Genomic DNA, 26,041 nt, shown 5'->3' on the forward strand with positions numbered 1-26,041 from the left:
TAAAGAATAAAGAATGAAGAATAAAAATTGAAGAATAAAGAATAAAGAATAAATAATAAAGAATAAAGAGTAAAGAATAAAGAATAAAGAGTAAAAAATAAGGAATAAAGAATAAAGAATAAAGAATAAAGAATAAAGAAAAAAGAATAAAGAATAAAGAATAAAGAATAAAGAATAAAGAATAAAGAATAAAGAATAAAGAATAAATAATAAAGAATAAAGAATAAAGAATAAAGAATAAAGAATAAAAAATGAAGAATAAAGAATAAAGAATAAAGAATAAAGAATAAAGAATAAAGAATAAAGAATAAAGAATAAATAATAAAGAATAAAGAATAAAGAATAAAGAATAAAGAATAAAGAATAAAAAATGAAGAATAAAGAATAAAGAATAGAGAATAGAGAATAAAGAATAAAAAATAAAGAATAAAGAATAAAAAATAAAGAATAAAGAATAAAGAACAAAGATTAAAGTATAAAGTATAAAGTATAAAGAATAAAGAATAAAGAATAAAAATTTCACAGAGACGAAGGAAGGAGGAAAGAAGAAGGAAGAAGAGAGAAAGAAGGCGGAAGAAGGGAGAAGGAGAAAAGATGAAAGATTGAAGAAAGAACATAAAAGAAAGAGGAAGGAAAAAGTAAGATAAAGATGAAAGAAGAAATAATGATGAAGCAAGAAGAAACAAGGAAGAAGGAAGGATAAAGATGGAAGAATGAAGAAGGAAGAAAGAAGAAGGAACAAGAATGAAGAAAAAATAAAGAAGAAGGAAAAAGGAAGGAAAATGGAGGAAGAAGAAAACAGGAGTAGGAAGAAAGAAGGAAGAATAAAAAAGGAAAATGAAGAAGGAAGAAGAGAGAAGAATAAAGAATTTAAAAAAATAGAAAGCAATCTAGCAAGAATCAAAAACTAAACACAAGAACCAAGAACAATTAAGTCTTGTTCCCTTCTATGTTACCGCCATCGGGAGTGACAATGGGTCTGGGAGTGAGAATGAGTCTTCGTTCTCACCGGCAGTCTGGAGGTCGTAGAGAAAAATCGTTCAAAAAGGTCTCTTATATTTTAGTCTTTTTGCCCTCAGATACATTCAATGCATTCTACAAGCATTCATTCAGTGACCCATTCTCACCCCCATTTGACCCATTATCACCCCCGACGACAGTACTTGAAGGACTTTCTATCGCTCTCATCGCTCCTTTCCTACCGTGCGCCGCAAGAAAATGTGCTGTTGGCTGCTCTCCCGAAATGGTAACTTTTGTATGGAATTTAAAAAACTTGGTTGAAGTAAAAAGAGCTTCCCTCAAGATTTATTGCGGTGACATATACTTTTTATTACATCAAAATGGAAAAATTCAAAATTTTTGTCAGTTAGGTTTTGCGAAATTCGATTCCTTTGTGCCTCAAATCATCGGAGAGAGGTACAGAGAAGCAAAAATTTTAGTTGTACAATAGTTCAGTATTTAGAGCTTCTTAATTCAAATTAGGGAAATAGTAGGTCCATGAAATTTTGTAAGACATTCCTTGATAAATTTCAAAGAGATTGTCAATTGGGATAAGCGAGATTCGTTTCCAATTACGAGTTATAGACATTTTTTTTTAATTATTTTTTTTTTATTATGAAGGTTTACTGGCGGGACTCTGAATAGAGTAGAAACCTCTGCACCAGGCCTTTGATGATACCGTAGCATAATTTCTTTCAAAGCAGTTTGCCAGTCGTACACGGAACATGTCGTCCAAGAAGACGCTGTTGCAACTGAATCAGAGGGAATTACGTTCATAAATAGTCAGACAGGTCTCATGCTAACTAACATCGTAGTAGTTTAAAGTAATTTTTGTCATTTTCTTGTCAGAGTCAAATTATTTTGTCAGTTTTTATGCTATTTAGACGTCTATTGTCATTGTACGCGCTCAAAATCGACCGAAGCAGTTTTTTCGACTCACATGGAACATGTTGCCCAATGCTTCATCGTAGAAACTGAGTCGGAAGTTTTTTTTTATCAAGTATAAGAAAGTGTTCAAACCCCGATTTATAAAAAATGACAAGTTAATAACTTTTGAAGCGATTTTCCAGCCGTACAAGGATCATGTCGTCCATTAAGACACTGTTGAACTGGCTCAAAAGACATTACATCTACAACTCTAATAGATACTCTCTACTCTCTCTCTCCATTATCTCATTCCTAATCATATAGATTTTATTTTTAATCTTTCGTTTATTTTGGAGGCTCATTTGCCGAATCATATAGATTGATCTGTACGATGTCATTCTTGTCTTTATGGTCAGAAGGTATGAAGTATGCGTTCCATGAATTACTTTGTTTGCCTAAGTTATTGGTTCTTCCTATGTCAATACAGTCCCTTCCCGATTTTGGCAACACGACCGGATTTTAATGTTGCCAAAATGGGGATGTTGCCAAAAACGGGAAAAAAATTTCATACAAAATTTCATTTTTTTTTGTTTGCATGATTGAAGCTAAATACTTAGAATATGTACTACAAAGTATGTGGAGTGTGTTTAAGTGATGCACGTGTCATTTTTGCGATATTATTCATAACTTGGAGATTGTAGCTCAAACAAAATTAAAACAAACTCAAGAATGGTAATCAAAACATAATGTAACTAATTAGCCAATTTCATAAAACAAATTTAATAATAAATAATATTTGAAATTAACAATAGCGTCGGCCATGTCCTTACAAAAAAGTAGTAATAAAAAACGTTTCTATAGTAGTCCATTGAAGTGCTGACTTCAATCTAACATTTCATATAAATTTTAGTCCACCGAAAATGCTTGTTTTATATAAATCAAATAGCGATTTGACGGATACAAGATGACTAAATGTGCTAAAAATTTCGGATTCTTATATAATGGATTTTTATGGAGGCAAACTTTCTTGTGGTCGGTGTGATTAAGAGTAAAGTTCTGTGCACAATTTTCGCTGACATTATGGAAAAAACGAACGCAAGGCACGTCCAGAGATGATCCGAGCATTCTTCCCACAAAGCTCCAGCTATGATGACGACCGAATAAAGGCTCTCATAGAAAGCCAAAATGACATCACAACAACTAATTGGCGTATTGTGAAACGATCCATTCTGAAAGATATTCATGTTGAATGGATCTTCACAGTAGAGGGTGCGTCGATGGAAAAGTTGAAGAAGTCCAAATACACCCTCAACAACCGATTTGGTGAAATCCAACTAAGGAAGATTACAGATCAACTGACTGCCGCTACCGCCAATCCGACTGGAAGGCCGACCCAAGAGCAATCTGAGGAGGCCTCCTGTTCAAGCGAGGTTCGGCTAACTGGAAGGCCGACCCAAGAGAAATCTGAGGAAGCCTCCGGTTCAGGTGAGGTTAGTAAATCTCACCCCAAAAGCACCATAAAGGCTAGTCTGTCCGCCTCTAAAGGAAAAGCTCGAAGCTTACATGCGACCCCCTGCTCTAGTGGTACCAAACCAAAGGTATCTAAACAGGGCAAAGGGTGCAAAAGCGACAGTTTGACCACAGAGGCGAAACTGGCGGGCCAGTTGCTACAGGGAAGAGAGAAAACCTAAACTGTAATATCAAACGACATCCTGATGATCCGCAACATCCAAAGCCGGACAGTAGTCGTCCGGAAAAAGCGGGAACCCCGGAAATGGCGACTAAAGTTCTGCAAGTGAACCTCCACCATGCTGAGAGCGCCACGGGTGTGCTCTGTCGGAGGTTCACCAAAGAGAATTTAACCGTGGCCCTCATTCAAGAGCCATGGGTCAATAAATCCAGAATACAAGGTATTCCACAACACTCATGTAAGTTGGTATATGATGACAGCCAGCTTTCTCCTAGAGCGGCTATTTTATTACATAACAACTGTAAATACTTTCCAATTTCAGAATTCATAAAAGGGACATCGTAGCGGTCAGGATGGAGGTACCTTCCGCCAGAGGGAGTAGAGAGATCTTGGTGGTCTCGGCATACTTCCCAGGTGACGTGGACGAAATCCTCCTCCAGAAATAGCTGCGCTCGTAGCCTACAGCCACCGACACAACATCCCCTTCGTCATAGGGTGCGACGCAAATGCACATCACACCGTATGGGAAGTACCAATATAAACACCAGAGGTGAGTATCTGTTACAGTTTCTCTCTTCCAAGAACATTGACATTTGTAATGTTGGTGACAAGCCCACGTTTGAAAACTCCATTCGTCAGGAAGTTTTGGACTTGACTCTATGTAGTCGGTCTATCTCTGATAAAATAAAAACTGGCATGTTTCTGAAGAAATATCAATGTCAGACCATAAACACATCATCTTCGAATGGGAAGGGGTCTAACGATGGAAAACGTTTAAAGATCCTAAGAAAACTGATTGGGAATCCTACTCAGCTATCCTACGATCCGAAGAAGAGTACATCATAGAAAGTCACATCAAGTCCATAACACAATTGGAAGATGCGTCCAAATCCATTAAAAACAAAATCCTTAACGCCTACCAAGAGAGCTGTCCAACTAAATCAACTAGTTCGAGTGGAGACGTTCCATGGTGGAATAAAACTCTTGAGAAGCTTAGGAAAACTGCGCGTAGGGAGTTCAACCGTGCTAAGCTAACCGGCGATTGGAGCCTATACAGAAAGGCCCTGACGAACTACAACAAAGAAATAAGGTCAGCCAAACGGAAATCGTGGATTCTAATGTGTGAAAGCATAGAGAATACACCCGTAGTGGCCAGACTCCAAAACTATTTCAAAAGACCACCCAATGGTGTGGGTAGCCTCCGAAAGACGGATGGTTCGCTCACTGTAGAGCCTAGCGATACACTGAGCGAATTGTTAAAGATCCACTTCCTGATTCAATCCCTGAGTCGAGCAGCGGCGACCAAGGCACTGGAATTGTTGTCTCAGATCCACAAGAGATCCAATCATGGGTTTCTGGATCTAAAAAAGACGCAATAAAGGTTGCAAAGGAAGCTTTCACTCGGGCCAGGGTTGAGAGGGCTGTGAGATCTTTCGAGCCATTTAAGTCTCCTGGCATGGATGGAATATTCCCAGCGTTGATCCAAAAAGAGGAGAAAACACTGGATCCACCCTTGGTTGAGATTTTTAAGGCGAGTCTGATTTTGGGGCACATACCTAACGATTGGCGTCAAATCCGGGCTGTCTTCATTCCGAAGGCAGGCAAGAGAGATAAAACCAACCCCAAAGCATTCAGGCCGATAAGTTTATCCTCTGTAATGCTCAAAATTATGGAAAAGGTACTATGCGAGTACATAAATTACAAATTTATGAAAGCAATGCCTTTGTCAAAAAACCAATTCGCTTATCAAAGTGAAAAATCTACGATCTCGGCACTACATACGGTAGTTCAAAAAATCGAAAAGACACTTAATGCAAAAGAAATTGCTCTTGTAGCATTTCTTGATAATGAGGGCGCATTCGATAACGCTTCTTATTCGTCTATAGGGTCAGCAATGTTGAGGAGAAAATTCGACCCATGCATTGTTATCTGGGTACATGCTATGCTAGCTAATAACTGAAACCCCTTTTCTTGAATCAAACACAATTAGTTTATTCAAGTGAAGTAAAATATCTAGGTGTCATACTCGACGCAAAGCTTAATTGGAACTCTCATCTCCAATCAGTTGTGCAGAAAGGTCTCAATACACTTTGGGTTTGTTCAAAAACCCTTGGTAAAAGATGGGGCCTAAAACCAAGTATGGTCATGTGGATATATAAAACCATTGTCCGTCCCAGGACAACTTACGCTTCCCTTGTCTGGTGGCCTAAAACTAATGAGGCTGCTGCAAGGGCTAAGCTCAACAAAATCCAACGCACCGCTTGCATAGCCATCACTGGTGCAGTTCGTAGTACACCCACTTTGGACCTAGACGCAATGCTTCACCTGCCCCGGTTAGATCAATTCATAAAGCTGGAAGCGGAAAAAAGTGCTTAAGGTTAAAGAGAACAAAAACACTGCTGTCGGGAGACCTTACGGGTCACCTCAGCATATTAAATGAATTTGCCATAAATCCCGCAATAGGAATTTGTAGTGACTGGATGGAAACGGTAGTCAATTATGACTTACCTTACGATGTGTTCATTCCTTCCCGCCAGGAGTGGGAAGGAGATGGACCCAGCGTTCCAACAGGCTCTATAAATTTCCTCACAGATGGTTCGAAAATGAATAATCTGACAGGATCCGGAATCTATGGCCCTACAACAAAAATTTCTGTTCACTTAGGACAGTGGCCCACAGTATTTCAGGCGGAAATATATGCAATATTAGAATGCGTGTTATTATGCCAGAGGAAAAAGTATAGATTTGCAAAAATATGTATTTTCTCTGACAGCCAAGCGGCACTTAAGTCGCTTAATAACTACACTTGTAACTCAAAGCTAGTGTGGGAATGCATTCTGGCTTTGAAAAACTTATCCATACGCAATCGAGTCTACCTATATTGGATCCCAGGACATACGGGTCTAGAGGGAAACGAGATTGCTGATGAGCTAGCCAGGAATGGATCTAATGAAAGGTTCATTGGCCCTGAGCCCTTCTGCGGGATCTCAGACTGCTCTGTAAAATGGAACTGAACAAATATATGGTCAGTCAAATCACATCAAACTGGAATGCACTTCCCCATACGAGCCAATCCAAAAGGCTCGTAACGATTAACCTCAAGAAAACCCAACAACTATTAGGTCTCAACAAAAGGGATCTCAACATCTACACCGGTCTAATAACTGGACACTGCCCCTGCAGATACCATCTACAAAAGATCGGAGCAATCCAAACCACAAATTGCCGCTTCTGTGACGAGGAGAGAGAAACATCAGAACACATCCTCTGCTATTGCAGTGCACTCACCCAACGTAGGTTCAAAGTTCTCAGCAAGCCCTTTTTAGGGCCTGCTGACATATGGATCTTATCCCCCAAGGACGTGGTTGGCTTCATAAAGCTAGTCTCGCCAGAATGGGGGAGTCACATACCGTAACTCAGGATCTCTATTCATCAATAATAGATGGTCTTGAGTTCAGTCGATACCAAGGTATCTCAGTGACAAACATGTTACTGAGATAACTTGCGTATTTCACAGCACAAGTGTATATCACAATAGTCCTAAAATCTGGACACAGTGATCTTCACCCGACAAACGAGGAAAAAAAAAACGCAAGGCATAAGACCGTCCATTGTTTTAGAAAATGGTAACGGAAATCTTAATTCTGCACATTGGTCGAACGTATCCAATGTAGTGTGAGTATGGGTTAACTATACTCGACTCACTAAAACCAAATCCCTTTGCACTAGTCGGTCTCCTAGCACTCAACCCAGGAATATTTCAGGCGGCAATGATTGATCCATGCGCACTATGTGCACCTCGCACTACGAGTGATAGTGTGACCAAGTGGAAGCTGGAAGACCATTTGCGGCATGCCACCTCTGACACTCGATAGAAGTCAACCTACTGGTGCTCGCTGCAGCTCATCGTACTAGTGATTAACACGTTGAAGTGATTAACACGTTCGACAAAAAACAAGGTGGTTGAAGAATTCGTGTACAGTAGACGTTCGATAACTGCAAGTCATTTAACTGCAATGCTTTTTAACTGCAATTCGATAGTTGCAACAGTTTTGCAGTTATCGGACCGCTAAACTTCAAACTGATGTCAAACTCAATGACAGCTGCATTGTGCTGCACATTTAGATGCACTTTTATTGCATCTGACGTCGATTGACAATCGTTTGACGTCTAAAATGCGTTGCAGTTAACGAACGGCATTCGTTAACTGAAAAGTAAACATTTTGCAGTTATCGAACGGCTACTGTACTTGGGCTCACTTGTTCTCCGATAACGATATCAGCAGACAAATTAGTAGACGCAAGGTGGCAGGAAAGCGTACGTACGAAATCTGGATAATGCTTGTGGAGGACCAACGAGCACTTGGAGTAAAAATGGTTCTCTACAACGATCCGACAGGCACAATAAGGCAAGATGTGCAGCGATCAAGGTAGATCGATTAGGTGGAAGATGATTTACGGACCCTCCGTAGATTGCGTGACTGGTAACATACAGCAGTAGACGGAGACGACCGTTATGTACCGCAGAGGCCACTCCGACCTTAGGCTGAATAAATAATAATAAAACCACATGTTACGCATCACTCGCCTATCGAAGCAGCTATGATTACTCCAGCGATCTCATGGGAACTTCATAGGAGGTACTCCACTTCTGATAGTTCACCATCACAAACATAACACACGAGAGCAGGCATTGGAAGTGTGAGTGACCATTGTGAGCATTGATCTTTTGCAATCTATGCTACATCCATAGCCAATGAGTGAACTGCCTCACTCAGATGGATGTCAAACAATGAGTAGGAGCGATCGTTGCTGTGATAAACAATGAAACCAAAAAATCAAACCACATCATGTGTTCTCCTTTATTCGCCCTTCTTTCAAGGTGATAAGATAGTCGAGAGAAGTATCAACGCCTCCCATTCAGTGTACTAGAGTTCCTGACTCATGGAGGTCTTCATTTTTAGAATGCTTGAATGACTTCTTCTATCAGCGCACCGGAACGACGCTCATTGTTGTGTTACCAAGTGATTTGCTTCACTTATTTAATCAGCTTCCATTGGTGAGCGTTGAAGATCAATAAACGATGAATCATCGAACATTCAATTTCAAAGATCTTAGGAAGCTCATAACTTGCCCCACGACAGAGCATCAAGTAGGCTTAGATAACCCGATTTTTTCTCATGATCTGATTTAAGTCAATGCCTGCTCGAGAGCCTTACGGTCACATGTTACCAAACTCTTACCATTACTATTGAACTGTTGGCAAACATGCTGGAATCAAAAGGCTCGTTATGCAATTGACACATGCAATTGATTTAGAAAATCTAATGTGCCAATCACTAGCAATTAAACCTACAACGGTGTTAGTCAGCTTATCAACGACAAAATCGGTGAGATGCCGAAAAATACGACATTCTACGGTGGGCTGGTTAGATTAGGGTAGTGCGAATAGGGACATGGAAAACGTGAATAAAAAGAGCAGTAAAGTTTCAATAGACATTGTTTGCAATGAGCGGTAATGCGAGTGGTGGTTCATTAATTCAGTGAAAGTGTCCACTATTCGTACAGAGCCCATAGTACGCATATCTAGATCAACATTTGAAAAGGGCGTAACAGCCAAAATTTATTCCTTCTGATTCCTCGTCTACATATATAGCTTTATATGTAGACGAAGAATCAGAAGGAATAAATTTTGGCTGTTACGCCCTTTTCAAATGTTGATCTAGATATAAACCTTAATGACATTCACTTTTGGTTTTGTTTATCGTATTCAAGGAATGTAATTGTCGCTGAAAAATGCAAAAAACAAGCGACAGAAGAGAATAGCGATAACTCTTTGTCCCCATATGCAGAGGATAAAGACATTGTTGCGTTCCATTTTATTTGCAACAAACATGGAGAGGTAATAGACGAATCCAAGTAAAAATAAGAAGAAGACACTCGACGGTGTTAACTTTGACAGATCCTACAGCACAGCATAGGAAGATCATTTTAAAATGCTTATACTAAATTCTAGACAAATTGTAATTAAAAACTGATTGATGTAGGATACGGAAAAAGTTCTGAATTACATATTCGGAAGCTTATCTCAATTTTTTGAATATTTTCCAAAAATGTATCTATCATACAGTTCGGAACTTTTTCCGTATCATACTTCAATCAGATTTTAATTACATTTTGTCTAGAATTTATTATAAGCATTTTAAAATGATCTTCCTATGCTGTGCTGTAGGATCTGTCAAAGTTAACACCGTCGTGTGTCTTCTTCTTATTTTTACTTGGATTCGTCTATTGTTGTGAATTTTTCAAACTGCGATAACTTGTATATTTCAGAAGTAAAACGCAAATCATGTCAACAGATGGTTAAGTTTATGTCTAATCTATGATAACTGATACTAATTTAATCAAAAACATAACCGGAAACCGACTACTTCTCAAAATGCGTGGCAGGCGATCATTGTCCTATTCTGTTGCAGTTTGGGACAAACGCTTATTGCGAGTTGAGTTTGTCCCAACATTTACAAGAGAGGATAATGTTGTTGTCATTGGCAATGTTGTTATTTTACATTCCTTGATCGTATTACATAATTAATAAAAGTTTTAGCTCTAAAAAGTAATAAAAAAATATTTTCGAGATTGTTGCCAAAATCGGGAAGAAAATGTTGCCAAAAACGGGTGTTGCCAAAATCGGGGGTAGACAAAAACGGGTGTTGCCAAAATCGGGATGGGACTGTACTATCAATCACAATGTAAGTTATGTCTTGTAAAAAGTGGAAACTGTTTGTGCATTTAGTCTATTTTATTGTTATTCCTTTGTCAAGGTATTACTATTATTATGTTCTAATAAGTAGCTTGATCGTTTCGAAACTAACTGTCATTATCTATCATGTACTAATGATCTGTTATGAGTCAGCTATAGGATTCACTTTTTGGTGGCAAAGTAAAGCTTCATCACACCTATTCCCTACTATTAGTAGAAATTATCGTTAAAAATTATCCATATTATAATGTGTGGTACTTTTTATTATTGCTCTTCGAAGTGAGGCATAACAAAATAAAACTGGCACCACGCTCCTAGTTTTGAAAAAACGTCTACTCAGTGAATCCAGCAGTCGATTCCCTACGAATGTCTTGAATAGGGGTGATCGGGGCAATATGGGCCACCTAAGGAAATCGTGCCGAAAAGCGCTGAAAAGCTCAAAAAACATCATTCAAATGTAGTTGACTTATACTAGAGAATGTTACCTTTCATATTACATCGATGAATGATGAAAAATCCGTTTGGAAATTGTTGGAATGCACTTTTGAAAATGTATTGATTTCAATGTGTGTTCCCGACTATACGGGGCAATATGAGCCACCATTTGGGGCAGTATGGGCCACCCATCCAAAACGTTTATTTAGGCGAAAAAAGTATCGTAATAAGGAAGAATATGATATTCCTACAACAGTTTGGAGTATTCCATACCAAATAAAATTAATAAACCGCTCAACAGCAGACTGAACCGATTTGTCACTCGTCACCGTTGGAACAGCCACATTTCAATTGGCCAATGGTCGTTTTTTCTGTTTCGATCGCAGTACTGCGCTGTTGTAATTTTTCCGTAATGAATCTTACATATATGATAATATTCTTGTATCTGACTACTGAAATTTGAGCTTTTTCGCATTTTAAGGCCTGATACCTTGATCTGTGCAGGTATGCCCATATTGCCCCATAGAGACTGGTTTTGGAAAAAAAAAGTTTTATGATAAATTTAGATTTGTATCAATACAAACACAATGCACACAGTGCACAATATTCAATTTTAATATATCTTTTGATTGTGGTGTATTTTTGACCTGTATTTTAATCAGTTTTGTGTCAAAACCTTATTTATAAACTTCAAATCTTATAATAATTTTGCCTATGCAGCGAAAATTTACATTTTCAAGTGTATTTTCATGTTTGAATTGAATTTTAATGCGGTTTTCACGTTGAGGCATATGTGGAGCATCCTCTTAAAGATCATATAACTTTTACATGATAAAACTTGTCAATGAGCTCAAAATGAGGGTGGCTCATATTGCCCCGTATGTTCATATTGCCCCTACTACCCCTACTTTGTTTTTTTAATAAATGCCTAGCTAGCTAAATGTAAGCGTGGCTACGACTCATCGTCACAGGGAACGCATCAGAAAAGTATTGCCGAAAAGAAGAGAACATCATTATTACTGATGAAAAAGGCCTCTGCCTGACTGCAATACCATTCAAGGCTCCAAGACACGAGATCCGTTGGATCACATGCAATTGCCATATTAGTGCTAATGGCGTAAGCCGACCCACCGCGGCAAGGTAACATATCCGAGGGGAAGGTTTCCAATTACGAGTTATAAACATTTTAGTACGAAAATAGCGCTCTACCGCGAGAGAGCTTCCCTCAGACCTTAAGTGGTGGAATTTAATGGGATTGTACAAACTCGTCTTATGACAAGTGAAGACATTCCACTAAAAAGCTCAAAATAATTTTCTTAACAAATCTTCTGTTCAATATAACGCTCGAGGAGCGATTAGGAGAGCTGGTGTGCAAAGAAGCGGTACCATTATCACAAGATCGCATATGCTCCTGGGATTTGCAGACGGTATCGACATCGGGATTGATCACCATGCCATGGAAGAGGCTTTTGCGCCTTTTAAGAGGGAAACAGCGAGGATTGGACTCACGATCAATACCAGCAAAACGAAGTACATGATCGCTGGCAATCAACGTGGGTTCATTAGCGGTGGTGGTAGTGAAATGGTGCTGGATGGTTAGACATTTGAAGTGGTAGAAGAATTTGTGTATCTTGGAACATTCGTGACGTGCGATAAAGATGTTACCCGCGAAGTGAAAAGGCGTATTGCAGCTGCAAATAGGGCTTATTATTGGACTTCGTAACCAGCTTAAGTCTCGTAGTCTGCAAACGCAGAGGTGAACCAGCCAAGAGCTGAAAGCCTCTTTAATAAAGAAGAAAAAAAAAGTCTGCAAACGAAGACAAAATTCGCGCTATATACTACTCTGATTCTTCCGGTGGTTTTACACGGCCATGAAACATGGACGTTAAAGTAGGCTGATCTGAGAGCTTTCGGAGTGTTTGAGCGTAAGGTGCTGCGGACAATACTCGGCGGTAAACAGAAAACGGTATCTGGCGGCGTCGCATGAATCACGAGTTGCACCAGGTGTATAAAGGGCGAGATATTATTAAGCTTATACAACACGGCAGACTACGGTGGCCTAGACATGCTGTTCGTATGCCGGAAAAACGTCAAGTGAAGATAATATTTAATAGAGAATCCGGAAGAGGCCGTAGGCTTCGTGGAAGACCGCGTACATGATGGCTTTTTGCAGTTGAAGAGGACCCGAGGGCGCAATGTTGAACAACAGGCACGAAACTCCATCACCTTGTCACTCGGCGCCATAATTTTCCATAACTCTATAGACCTGGTATTCACGGCATTTTTCGAAGGATTTGCCGTACAGTAAAGATCTGGTCCGTTGTCGAGCGGCCGTCAACGAAATTGGCTTTATCACTTCCCACAAACTCATTCACTATTGCTGATAGACGACAAAGGATGATCTGTGATATCACTTTGAAGACATTGCGAATGGTGATTGCTCGAAAGTTCTCACACTCCAGTTTGTCGCCGTTCTTGTAGAAATGCCATATGACCCTTTCCTTCCATTCCTTTGGTAGCTGTTTAGTTTCCCATATTCTGACTATCAGTTTGTGCAGGCAAGTGGCCAGCTTCTCTGGGCCCATCTTGATCAGCTCAGCTCCGATACCATTCTTACCAGCCGCCTTATTGGCCTCTAGCTGACGGATTGCATCCCTTATTTCCCTCAAGATGGTCTACATACCCGACGTTTCTCTCCGCACGTCGCACACAGTCTTCTTTTTTGAGACCTTCACATTAACGGAAATCCTCCAATCACGTTATTGCCGCAGAATTCTCACCGTTTTTGTTCATTTCTCCGGGACTATGACACGCTCATAGTCCGTGTTGTAGAAGCCGATTTTCGCATTGAAGTTGGCCAAGTGAATTCTGATTTTGCCCTCGGAAACTTTACTCATGAAAGCATATATCGGTAGCATCGGTCGGCGCATAATATTTGAATATTGTGGAGTTACTTACCCGTGTTTTTTTTAACCAATGATTATTCTCTCAATAATTGTCTGTGAACAGTTGCATAAAAACGTTTTATTAATTAGTTTAGTTAAGTGTTTATCAACGATTTTTCTTGTTTAAGCCCACAATTTCCGAGCGCAAATTTTGATTTTCGTTCGAAAGTGATTTGATGACTTCCTGTAATTTCGTTACTTGTTCTCGATGTTTATTCTCCAGTTCATCCTTGTCCTATAAACAATTTTAACAAATTGATAAATCTGGCAATCTACAGATTCGAATTCTTACCGCAACAGCTTTCTCCAACTTCAGTTTTGCCTGGCGAGGCGATATAGTTTTACTGGACAACCCCAGCAACGCTTCCATTCTCGTACAGGCGCGTTGCTTCTCATTCAGTAGCTCCCTCAACTTGTTCAACTCCGCCAGTAGTTCCATGTTTTCTTTCATGAGTTTAATTGACTCGCCCGTATCCTTCGTTTGTCCACTCTTCAGTTTTGCGTTCTTGGTTAACTTTTCCAGATGTTCCCTCTGCCGGAGAAACTCATTCTGAACGTCTTCGTTCGAGGCTAGTGATTTCTGCAGCTCTTTGTCGTCCGAATGTCGATGGCACAGATCGGTGATTCCTCGCTTCAACTCATCGGGTTTTTGTATCAGTCCGGCGACGTTATAAATTTCTCTACAAACTTGTTGATACTGGTTTTTGGCACCTCGAAATTTGTTACGCTCCTTGCGAAGCTCTAGATCGGCACCGTAGTATTTATCGCGTAGTTCTTGCAGTTGAAGAGCTAATTGTTTATTGTTTAATTGCAATTCCTCCAGTTTCTTCTCCATTTCACCAATGACTTCCTTTTTTTCTTTGATTTCTCTTTCTTTCGGTTCGATTTGGCTTTTTAGTTCGTTGATTTTGTACGTTTGCACCTGTTTATATTTCTCTAATTCGCCTGTCTTTTTGACCATTTCGTGCAGCTTCCGCTCCTTTTCTTTTATGATCGCCTCTCGTTCTGAGAGATCTTTTTTCAGATCCTCTATATCTCGCTGATGTTGTTTGATCGCTTGCTGAAACTTACCATGTTGGTACTGCAGAGTTTCTATGTCCTTACGATAGTTTTCTGTCTCTCGGCTAAGGGTAGAGAACTTTTTCTTCAGAACGCCAGCTTCTCCGCGCCATTTCATGCAATTTTCTTCCTCTTCTTGAAGCTTCTTTTCGTAGTTCAGCTGTAGCTCGACTTTATTACGATCATTGTCAACGTCAACCTGTTTGCAGTATTCGTTAAACTCCAAACGTTTCCGTTCCATATCCTTTAGAAGTCCGTCGATGATTTCCTGTTTGTCCACCAGTTGCTTCTTCTGATCAGCCTCAAGTGATTCTAAAAAGGGATCATAAACTCAAAGGAAAATAATGGAAAACTCATCACTCCTCACCGATCGTATCCTGCAAGCATCCAGCCGACCGTCGGAGCTTAATTTCGTAGTCCTCCCGCATTTGGTCCATCCGTTGTTTCATTTCGCTCAGTTTATCATATTCCATAATGATCTTTTCGTGAAACTGCGCCTCGAAATCCATCATCTCTTTTTGATGATCTTCCTTGGCTTGTGCAATACTTGCCGTCATCAAGTTGAACTCCTCCAAGTGAGACATTTCCATTTCCTCATTCTTTTTCTGTAAAATAAATGCACATTCATTAGTAATTTCAATTCCACCAAATACGAAAGCGACAAACCTTTAACTCTTCGATAGCTGCGCAGTAGTCTCGATGAATGTCTCTCATCTGCTCGGAATGAAATACGTCACCTTGCTTCATCTTGTACTGAAACTCCATTATTTGCTGTTGAATTCGCATTTCCAACGTAGAAATCAAATCATTTTTATCGACCAAGTCTTGTCTTGCGATCAATATATCAGAACATAGTCCCAGCTCCGGAGCATGTGGCGCAGTTTTGCCTTCACTGTTCAAGATCGTCCAAACTATTAGCGTTCCATCCTCAGCAGCCGTCACCAGCGTACAATCATTGTAAGTTAAGCAAATTTTCGTGATCTTTGTATTGAAGAACCGGAAGTTACTACAGTTTCCGTTACTACTATCCACATTGTACAAATGACCTTTCTCCGTTCCAACAAACATGATCAGATCCGATCTGGATAGCGCAATGTCCGTAAGTGGTGTTAGTTCTGGGATTTTGAATTCACGATTCTAAAACGAAAAAAACTGAAATTCAGGACAATCCGAAGCCACATTTCGGTCCAGCTACTCACAATATCCGACTTGCACATCTCTCTTATTAGTCCTGTGTTCGTAATGGCAAACACGGAGACGGAATCGTTCGTTAACGATAACGATCGATAGTGAATTCCCTTTTGAACGATTTCTTCCATTCGCTCGCCGGTCACAACGTTCCACTTGTAAATCGCTCCATCGTTACCGCCAGACGCCAAGAAAAGATCATCACTAGACCACGATAAACTCAATATCGTTCCGTTGTGGCCTTTGAGTGTCTGCACAACCTCGAACGTGAAGATACAGATCAAACTGATGATCTTCTCGTGCGCCGCCGCCAACAGATGACCCTGGTTGGAGAACTTCAGCTGAGTGCAATTCGGGTAGTTGAAGGCTTTGGTAACCTTCAGATCGTCTAACTGAATTTGCATCAACCGCAGCAGATCAATGAATCCAACGGCGGCAAAGAAGCCAGATGGATGCAGTGCGATCACTCCTATTTCGATCTGAAACTTTTTGACCAGTTCTACTTTCATGCTTTGATAGTTCCAGAGTCGTATAGTCAGATCCTTAGCTGTAAATAAGACCTTTCTAAACATAAAATTACAATTTAAAATGGTAAAATTAAATACTTACACGCCGTCATGAGAATAGGTTTCCAAGAGCATACAGACAGCCCTACAATTCCGCTGACATGCAGCGGTTCGCCTAGATGTCGAAAAACCAGCTCACTGACCTTTAAAGTTTCCGGCACGAACAGCATTCCGATGTAGATTTGAGAGTGCTTTGTGGCGACCACGATCGTGTCCTGTTCGGCGTTCACGGCCACATTGATGATCTTGTACGATTGTTGATCGTAGAGTGTGATGGGGATTCGTATGATGGATTTCTTTATGAAGGCATAGTTAGTAGTTTTCTCGAAAACGTGAACCGAATTGTGGATCGAATAGAGAAATCCTGTGTTGAATTGCGTCAAACAAAGAACGTCATGGCATTCCTTTTTGGCACTTGAATCGCTTTCTGGACTAGAGGACAGTTCACCATCAGTATCCGCCGAGAGATCAATTTTCTCCACCTCGTCAGCTCTTAATTTGAGTTTGAGCTCCCCAGATTCAACAAATATTAGCTCCGTCTCGGCCGTTCCTGCGGCTAGAGCCTCCCCCGTCAACCAAGCGATCGACGTTACCAGCAAGTTATCCCCCTTAATGGATCCAATCTGTCCGAATCCTTTGTCGGTTTTGTTCATGATTTTCAGCATGTAATAGCCACCGACGGCAACAATCGTGGCATCTCCAGGATTGCATGACAGAAAGCTGGCTTGCCCTTGTTGACTGGAATTGGACGCCCGTCCAATGATGAGCGATTCATTCTTATCGAAAGAGAAGATGGACAGGAATGCATCCGGTTCAACGGAAAGGACCGCAATCCCGCGAGAGTCAAACGTAAAGCAAATGTTTCCAATCTGGGTGTTTGGACAGTCAGGCGGTAGTTGGAGGGTCTTACGTTTCTTGAGCGTTGCGATATCGTAGATATTGATCAGGGATTTACTGGTGATGAGAAATTCGATGATATTAAAAAAATGAGTACGACTGTTGTCAGAACTGAAGATTTCAGACTGTGGCATGCTATTCAGCGTAAAGCCGATACACGCCAAAAATTCGTCGACCAACATTAAATCCTCGCTATTTCTACGCGACCACAAATCCATTTATTTGTTACCACACAAAGGCCGAAGTCTATCCCGAAAACTAATGTTAGCGACGAATATCGATTATACTTACTTATCAGCACTCTTTTCGGTTATGGCAATATACCGCCGGTCTGGAGAAATAACAATCCTTTCCGGATGGTAGTTTTCTGGAAACCTGAAAATTGTATCAACTCATAAAATAAAGCTGATATAAACTTATATCTATGAATTTTTTACCTTAAAAACTTCTGTTTGTTAGTGGCAAAGTCATGGATGGCCAGAACTCCTGCCACCGGATAGATAATCTCCTGCTTTGTAGTGAAATGTACATTTCCTAAAATGTCCGTTCGCAGACCAAAAACATTCTTCGGAACTATCGAAATCGGCTTAGAACGACTTTCTTTGTCCATATCTACCGAAAACTTCAGACAAAACTGTTCTGCGAATTCCTCTGCGGAGTGCAAAATTTTTCACCGCCTATCGATTGGCGTATCGTCGATGGACTAAAACCAGGCCAGCAAAATAAACAAACCTAGGGCCCTGGTGCATTCATCGTAGTTTGACCCCGGTACCTTGGAAACAGCGAAATTCCGATGTACAAGTGAAAAATGCTTCCGGTTCGGTTACGGTGCGAATGCGTTCGGTTGCTATTTGGAAGCAACAGGTCATCAGAACATTGACCACGACATACGACAAGAAGTGCGCCTGTTCGGTGTTGGCGCTGGCAATCATATGGAAGGTGCGAATGGTTGGCAGAATCAGGGCAGTGAACTTGAAAGTAAAACGACGATCGATGCCGCGTGGCCTACTTATTTTATACGTGTCAGTTGAAAATCACTTTTATTATAATGGTGAGTGAAGAATGTATTTCAATTTGTTTAGTAGAGTTATTTTATATTTGTTGCTTATATCTAGCTTTAAGCACGTCCTAGAGGAATGATGAAACTGATGCTATCGGCAAAGTCGCCCCACTCTGTTCTTTTCAGTTGGAATGTCATGACCCAAGCCAGGATTATTGTAAACCATATGAGAGAACCAATTGCAGAAAATATGACATCTGGAAAAAAGTAAGAAAATACATTATCAAAAATAGAAATTAAATACAGAAGTTTGATGTTTAATACATTTTGTGTGTAGATAAAAGCATCTGCACAGTTATAGAAAACACAGTCAACACTCTGCAACTCGATGTTCTGTATCTCGATATCTCTCTCTATGTCGATGGTTTTCTCGGTCCCTCAATCTACATACATTTGGGCATTCTAAAGAAACATTAAGAGTTGGACGTCTCAGAGAGAACATGGATTTGATACCAGGCCTAACCGTTCATCACATATTTTTCTTTTTGACAATAGTCTCTACTAATTTTTTGGATTGTTGGACTGGAGAACTATTATTGCGTGGAGGATTATGTGGAGAATTTGGTGTCCACCGCCAACGATTTGAGCGAAATTGTGTTCGAAAGTGAATTGGCGTCATTACTGATAAAGGGGCTTCCAGAATACTATCATCCCATGGTAATAGAATTGCAAGCGTCCGGATTAGCATTGACTGCTGATGTGTTAAAAACGAAGATTCTGCAAGATGTTAATGGCCAATTACGAGTTCTGGCTGTGAAGGCGCCTTATATACGAAGTTCAAGGCCAAACATTACAAAGGCACGAGCAAGAAGAAGGACAAAACGTGTTTCATGTTCATCTACAAAAAGCTTGGATATTTCGCGGCCAAAAGTAATTAGAAACAAAAGCAAAATGTTTATTCAAAACCAAAGAACAAGGCTTTGTATGCGATATTGGCTGTTTGTAAAGGAAGTGCAGAAGATTGGTACATGACAAGATCCGACAACAATTTCACGAAGCAAGAAGTATTTTCTAATCCAGTCGAAACTGCAAACAGCTGCAAACAATCAATGTATGATGACTTCAGCTAAAGGAATTGTGAACCTTGAGCTACAAGAAGGACCCATCGAAGTCAAGGAGGTTCTACATGTTTCGGATTTGGCAACAAATCTGCTATCGTTCAGTAAGATTTGCCAAAAGGGATCAACGGTAACGTTAACTGCCGACTCTTGTGAAGTTTTTGATGAAGATGGAGAAGTGATTGCTTCCGGGACCGAGGTAGATGGTCTGTACAGACTCAACTGCGTAAACCGGAAACAACGTTGATGACAATCGAAATGGAAGTCTGGCATAGAAGGTTAGGGCATTTGAACCAACAAAGCATGAAGAAACTCGCAGTCATAGCAGATGGTATCGATTTTTGGAAGGATGTTGTTATTGACTGTGTGACCAGTGCCACAGGAAAGCAAGCTCGTGATCCGTTTTTTCAGCACAAGTCGAGTTGAAGGATTGTTGGATTTGGTACATGCGGATCTCTGTGGGCCAATCGAAGAACCATCGCTTGGTGGCAGCCGTTACTTCCTTAGATTCGTGGACGACGCTAGTCGCAAAGCTTTTGTGTATTTCCTGATGGCAAAGAGAAACATCAAAGATGTATTCTCGAGCTTGACCTTCAGCGTCAATGACACTATGACATTGGACTGATGCTGAGCCTTAAGCCCCAAACGGAATACAACGGAACGGCAACGGAAACGGAAAATTTGACAGTTAGCCCATATATTTTCTGTCAAATTTTCCGTTTCCGTCGCCGTTCCGTTGTATTGCGTTTAGGGCTTTAAGCTCCAGGCTTTCATTATCTTGATTTTCCATGGGTTTATCGAGAATTAAACATTGGTTTTGAATAACGGGCTTGGTGGTCATATGGCTACCGCTTCTGCCTCATACGCAGGAGGTCATTGGTTCAATCCCAGGCCCGTTTCATTCCTCCTACTTTGTATCTTTTCATATATTTCTCAATGTTCTAGCAATCGCTAGAACTGGAAATGGACTTTCATACCGTTTCCATCTTCTATCCCTAACCTACAACTTGATTAATTCTAGCAGGTAACTGTTAGAATTCGAAATGAGCGAAAAAGTTCGTTTCGGCATCTAATTAGAATAGTACCCTCTAATCAAATCTAATCTAATTAGAATACACCACCCTTTCATAACTATCACATTTGGCAACCCGTAAACCAAGACGAACCTATGCCATAAAACCTTAACCCCAAGATTCCAATAAAATTCCGCAGGAACTCGTGGCGAGTGCAGAGGTGCTCTTGGCTTGCAGTGGGCGAGTGACTGCATCATCAATTCCTTCCCATCCCCGATGACCGTGAGGACGTGGCCAACGCCGTTATCGATTATCCAAAAATACTAGAGCCCTCGCACTGTGCACATTGAGGTTGGAGAGCAAATCCCATGCTTCCATCCATTGGTTCCCTGTGCAATTGCGATTGTTCTGGTCGATCACGGAGTAGTAACTACGAAATGCACGGTTATCATGCTCATGCTCATGCTCATGCTCAATTAAACATTGGTTTTGAATAATGCCCATAGGAGATTTTTGAAACACTGGATTCATTATAAAACTGAAATCTGTTATGAAACACTCATAATTTGAAACATATTATCACAGATAAACAGACTTAACACTCGTCAAATTTCCATCGTTCACTGATTTACTGGTCAATTCAAATAATCATTAGTTGGCCAATCGGCCACTAGTGGCGCGCGCATCGGATTTGCTCGAGTTTGACATTTGCTCACTACCGCCATCTGGTTCGAGATTTGCCTAATTAACTGAAATCAACAGATGTCGTTAGTGTTTAAATGACGATGAATTTTATGAGTGAATGTTCAATGTGTCATGTCTGTTTGTCTGTGATATTACTCTATGTTCGCCTTCACTGTCGTAACCGAAAACACTTACTTTCAACCAGAGCATTAATGAATTAAGCTTTCAATGAATGATTAAATCATTCACCTCTATGATTAAAGATTATGAATAATGGCTCTTCAAGATCAATGATTATGAATAAAGATTGGATTAATTTTTGACAATGATTAACAATTCAAGACACAATTTACAAAACGACTTATCTGCTTTTGTAAACAAAGATTCAAACGACGATTTGGCGAACACCATCAACAGGGGACCGCGACGTTAGGCATAAGTACGTTAGGCATAAAGACGTTAGGCATAAGTACGATAGGCATAATGGACGTTAGGCATAATGTACGATAGGCATAATGGACGTTTGGCATAATTCTGCCTTCTTTATGTCATGGACTGTTTTTTGGGTCATTTTATGCCTAACGTCCATTATACCAAACGTACATTATGCCTAACGTCCGTTATGCCTAACGTCCATTATGCCTCACGTACTTATGCCTAACGGGGTATACCCATCAACAGGTAGCGGAATCCTTCACCTACCTATTGGTGGTGTTGGTTTGCGTGGGAGAGTTATCAGATTCGTCAAATCGTCGTTTGAATCTTTGTTTACAAAAGCAGATAAGTCGTTTTGAAAATTTTGTCTTGAATTATGATTAATGGATTTATTCATTTGGAGTATGATTAACGATTACCGCTCGTGATAAAATGTTGACACAATATGTGTACTAGAGTGGGCGCAGTTGTATGGAAAAACGCAAACTTCGTCCGATCAAGTGAGATCAAGGTTTTTCTAAATCGTTTTGGGACCCCAATCAACTGTGCAAAATATGGGCTCGATTGGTTGCGACCTCGCATGCCGCATCGCGTTTTAAATTTACATGGAAATTAGTATGGGAAAACGTACTTTTTTACATTTTTTCTATTAGTGGCTTCAATTTATCATTAATCACGTGACTCAATACGTTAGCATATAGTCTGGAAGATGCCGAAAGACTTTGCCGAAGGAGGTACGTAACTGGAAGGTCTACAAAAAATGTTATTACGTTTCGAAAATTGATTGTTCAAACCATATGCAAGAAATCTCGCTTAACTTTTCAAAAGGACCTAAGTAACATTTTTTTCGGGAATTAATTTTAATAGCGCAATCAACAGAAAAACATGAAAGCTTTCGATTGCAGTACTCAAATTAATTCATGAAAAAAATGTTACTTAGGTCCTTTTGAAAAGTTAGGCGAGAAATCAATGTTTCTGCCAGCACTACCGGACGACCTATGGTTATCGAAGGGCAAAACCCATCTTCCTTCTTGTCGAATTTTTTTCTTTGTGAAATAATTCCGGATAGCTCCCATTAGCTCTGAAGCCCTATAAGATCAATTACTTTGAAATAACACTCAGTTAAGTTATTGGTCTACATACGTAGTTCGGCAGTGCTGGCAGAATAAACGATTTTTTGCATACGGTTTGAACACTCAATCTTCGAAGCGTTATAACTTTTTTCGTGGACGTTCCAGCAACGTGCCATCTTCAGCAAAGTTTTTCGGCATTTTTCGGGTTATACTTTAACGCAATGTGTCACTTGGTTTACGATGAACTGAAACCTCTAGTAGTAGAAATGCAAAAATATACGCTCTCCCATACTAATTTCCATACAAACTTCAAACGCGATGCGGAAAGCGAGGAAGCAACCAATCGATCCCAAATTCTGCACAGTTGTTCAGGACCCAGAATGGCTTCGAAAAACCCACATTAATCCACCTAGCGTTGGTGGTGCCTTTCTCGCATTTAGTTAAGACACCAACCTTATATGGGGTTTATATGGCCCGATGTACCATTTTCTTCTTAACTTTTAAACGCAATGACCGATCGTTATAAAATTCAATAGCGATCAACAAGGCTTTGCCCCCTATTGAATAAAACTTGTTGCGAGAAAATCGGTTAAGGATTACTATACGAAAAGTTGGCTAATGTTTTTCATAGCTTTTGTGCACACACATACGCACACACATACACACACACACACACATACACACGGACAGACAGACATGTGCTCAGCTCGTCGAGCTGAGTCGATTGGTATATAATACTATGGGTCTCAGAGGCTTCTATAAAAAGTTCGTTTTCGTAGTGAAATGATAGCCTTTCGGTACAACTTAGTTGTACGAGAAAGGCAAAAACATTGATTTGAAAAAATGACCATGACGCCCCACTCTAATGTGTACACACTTTTAGTTTTTATTTCTGCAGCTCGGCGAAAATCCGCACAGCCGTACACCAGCAAAATAAATAACTGATATTCCGGCAAAAATAACGATTGTTAGCTGATTTTCGGCCAATTATTTGCTGATTATCAGCTACTTTGACAGAAATCTCGGCAAAAATATGTTTGCTGGGCCATGGCTGTGCAATTCTCGGTAACAGTTTGACATTTTGCTGAGATCCCGGTTAAGTTTGTATGAATAATGATCAATATGATTGTAGAGAATAAGGCTTGATCAATAAATACAACATTATTCAAATTGATACATCATTTCGTTCAACAATAAAAAAAAGTTAATCTGCCACTCTTATGGTATTTTCAATGTTTGCATCACAATTTCTATAAATTTGACTAACTGCATCATGGTAGGCGGGGTTAAGTTTAACAAACAACACATAACCGTTGCCAACGCCAAACTGTATAAAAGGCGGGTGTCAACGGGGCAAGAGGTCATTCTTACAACGGATGGCATGACGGACGCATCAAATTTGAAAAAAAGGAGAAGATCGATCAAGAACAGGTTATCAAGAATCCATAATTGAAAGAGGAGCATGACTTATCAAGAGACTCCAAACCTCTTCTAACAAAATGAACCAATCGTTTGGATTGGCATTTTGTTAATCAAGAACCAGAAATCACGACACTGATTGATGATTATGAATAATAAGGTATCAGTCGAAACGATTAATGCAAGAGATGGCGTTTTTTCAATGGTAGTAAAATCGAAACTTCATCACTATTAGACTACTAATCAGTGCAAACTAAGCGCAGGAGATAATCTTTTCACCTCATACTTCATTCCTTATCACTACTTTCTTCTAAAACACAACCATTTTCCATAAATTTGCAAAATACCTGATATTCCCATACATTTTATCGATTTCCAACTACCATTCTTCCATGAGCTCATGGTGAAAATTGTGAAAATCTCAGAACATAGAGTAGCAGGTTTAACAACACAGATAGAAACGCCGGTGTCGCCACTCAGTGACGAGTACCGTAAACAAGGTGCACGGAAGGTTGTTGTCTACACTTTTTACGGCTGCTGCACCCTGGAAGTAAATGTCATCGAAGTAAACAGACGGTCCCTCATTAAATTGAATGATTTGCATAGTGATCAATAGTCAAGTAACTTTTCTACCAAATTGTCTATTAAAATGTATAAAAACTTATGATTATGATTAACGATGTAAAAGCGATGTATGTAATGATTGAAATTGAAGATTGATGAATTAACTAAAAGCAATTATGAATATGATTAGTGATTATTGATTAAATGTAAAAATCTGTGATTAACGATTAGTGATTAAAGATTAAATCATATTTTTTGTATGATTGTGATTAGGGAATAATGATTAAATAAACCCATTGCCATTATTCATTAATCATGATAAAAACACTAATTCTCTGCTTCAACCTTGAACAGACTGCTCGCATGCACCTCTTTCAAGATTAGCCAACAGAATGAAATCATTCCGAAATTCACACTAAAATCAATCAACATTTTCGATACCTACATTTACGAATCTCCTTCTGTTCATCGTACGCGGGCTTCCGGAAAGCTTCACTGAAGAACCAAACCGTATTGATTGCCCACACGAATGGAAGAAGTGCAAATCCGACTAAAATGAAGTTTAAACAATGGCTAAACTTTGCTGATGAAAATTTTATCCATATTTACCTTTGAAGTACCATTTGCAAAGATATAGTTTACGCTCGTTTGGTACTCGGTTGAGATCCATGGTTTAGACACGAATGCCCGATTTCGTAGTTTAAATCTAATTAATAAATTTAGGCGATGTAACTAAATTTCTATGCGAATACAACACAAAACGTAAACAAATCAACAGCTGTTTGCTGCCGTTACGTTGAAGCTCGAACCCACACATTCGTGTTCAACTCACAGCATAAATGATGGATAACGTGGATAACGAGCGTAGCGAGTATAACGGTAACGTTTTTAGTTTGAGGTCCCCATCTATTGGTAAAGTATGGAAGCACGGGTGTATTGCGATTTCTTATAGGATTTTTCTGTTCATTCTAAAGAATCAGCACATTTTTGAGGCTATGTAAAAGGAGGACCATCGATGGGACTGGGACCGGCAAATAAATCCAAATCTAATCTGTACCAAATTGATTAGTTATGATGAGTCGCCGTTTCAAAATCAATGCATGTTCTTTTCGAAAGAGTAACCAAGACTTTGACAGTGGGCTCTGTTAAACTTCTATAAAAAGTGGCATGTATCCGCAAGCAGGCTCAAAGCGCACAAGCCCAAGTCCTGACACGACGGCCATCCGACAAGACAGGAGGTTTGCGCAGGCCCAATAAGCCGCTTGTAAAACAACAAATTTCTAACGAATTAAAAGACGACTCGATATAATCGACACAGACCCAGGCAACG

The 26,041-nt window shown here is 39.8% G+C and overlaps 2 protein-coding genes across 2 annotated transcripts; both read right to left on the minus strand.

The window, feature by feature from the left end:
* Positions 1–13,755: 13,755 nt before the first annotated feature.
* On the minus strand, positions 13,756–18,262 carry LOC134203834 (cilia- and flagella-associated protein 57-like). The gene is made up of 8 exons (XM_062678681.1): positions 17,843–18,262; positions 17,697–17,780; positions 16,552–17,462; positions 15,954–16,489; positions 15,421–15,891; positions 15,122–15,359; positions 13,988–15,066; positions 13,756–13,930 (listed from the first exon to the last, which is right to left on the minus strand). Exons 1-8 carry the CDS (start codon positions 18,013–18,015, stop codon positions 13,802–13,804), a joined length of 3,621 nt encoding a protein of 1,206 aa, XP_062534665.1. The 5' UTR covers positions 18,016–18,262; the 3' UTR covers positions 13,756–13,801.
* Positions 18,263–18,414: 152 nt separating this feature from the next.
* Positions 18,415–25,499, minus strand: LOC134203835 (gamma-secretase subunit pen-2-like). Its single transcript, XM_062678682.1, has 3 exons — positions 25,321–25,499; positions 25,157–25,261; positions 18,415–18,662 (listed from the first exon to the last, which is right to left on the minus strand). The coding sequence occupies exons 1-3, from the start codon at positions 25,379–25,381 to the stop codon at positions 18,523–18,525; spliced, it is 306 nt and encodes a 101-aa protein (XP_062534666.1). The 5' UTR covers positions 25,382–25,499; the 3' UTR covers positions 18,415–18,522.
* Between the last annotated feature and the right edge of the window lie 542 nt (positions 25,500–26,041).

This window comes from Armigeres subalbatus, unplaced genomic scaffold (genome assembly GCF_024139115.2).
Source record: "Armigeres subalbatus isolate Guangzhou_Male unplaced genomic scaffold, GZ_Asu_2 Contig247, whole genome shotgun sequence".
Classification (NCBI taxonomy): Eukaryota; Metazoa; Arthropoda; class Insecta; order Diptera; family Culicidae; genus Armigeres; species Armigeres subalbatus.

Excerpts from the sequence above, each read along its gene's own strand:
- LOC134203834 (XM_062678681.1), bottom strand. The coding sequence starts at position 18,015 with ATGGACAAAGAAAGTCGTTCTAAGCCGATTTCGATAGTTCCGAAGAAT. Across the intron at positions 16,490-16,551 it reads ACCTATTCTCATGACGGCGT|CTAAGGATCTGACTATACGA; the intron begins GTAAGTATTTAA and ends TCTTATTTACAG. Across the intron at positions 15,067-15,121 it reads ATGCTTGCAGGATACGATCG|AATCACTTGAGGCTGATCAG; the intron begins GTGAGGAGTGAT and ends ATCCCTTTTTAG.
- LOC134203835 (XM_062678682.1), bottom strand. The coding sequence starts at position 25,381 with ATGGATCTCAACCGAGTACCAAACGAGCGTAAACTATATCTTTGCAAA. Across the intron at positions 25,262-25,320 it reads TTGCAAATGGTACTTCAAAG|TCGGATTTGCACTTCTTCCA; the intron begins GTAAATATGGAT and ends ACTTCATTTTAG. Across the intron at positions 18,663-25,156 it reads ACAGAAGGAGATTCGTAAAT|ATGTCATATTTTCTGCAATT; the intron begins GTAGGTATCGAA and ends ACTTTTTTCCAG.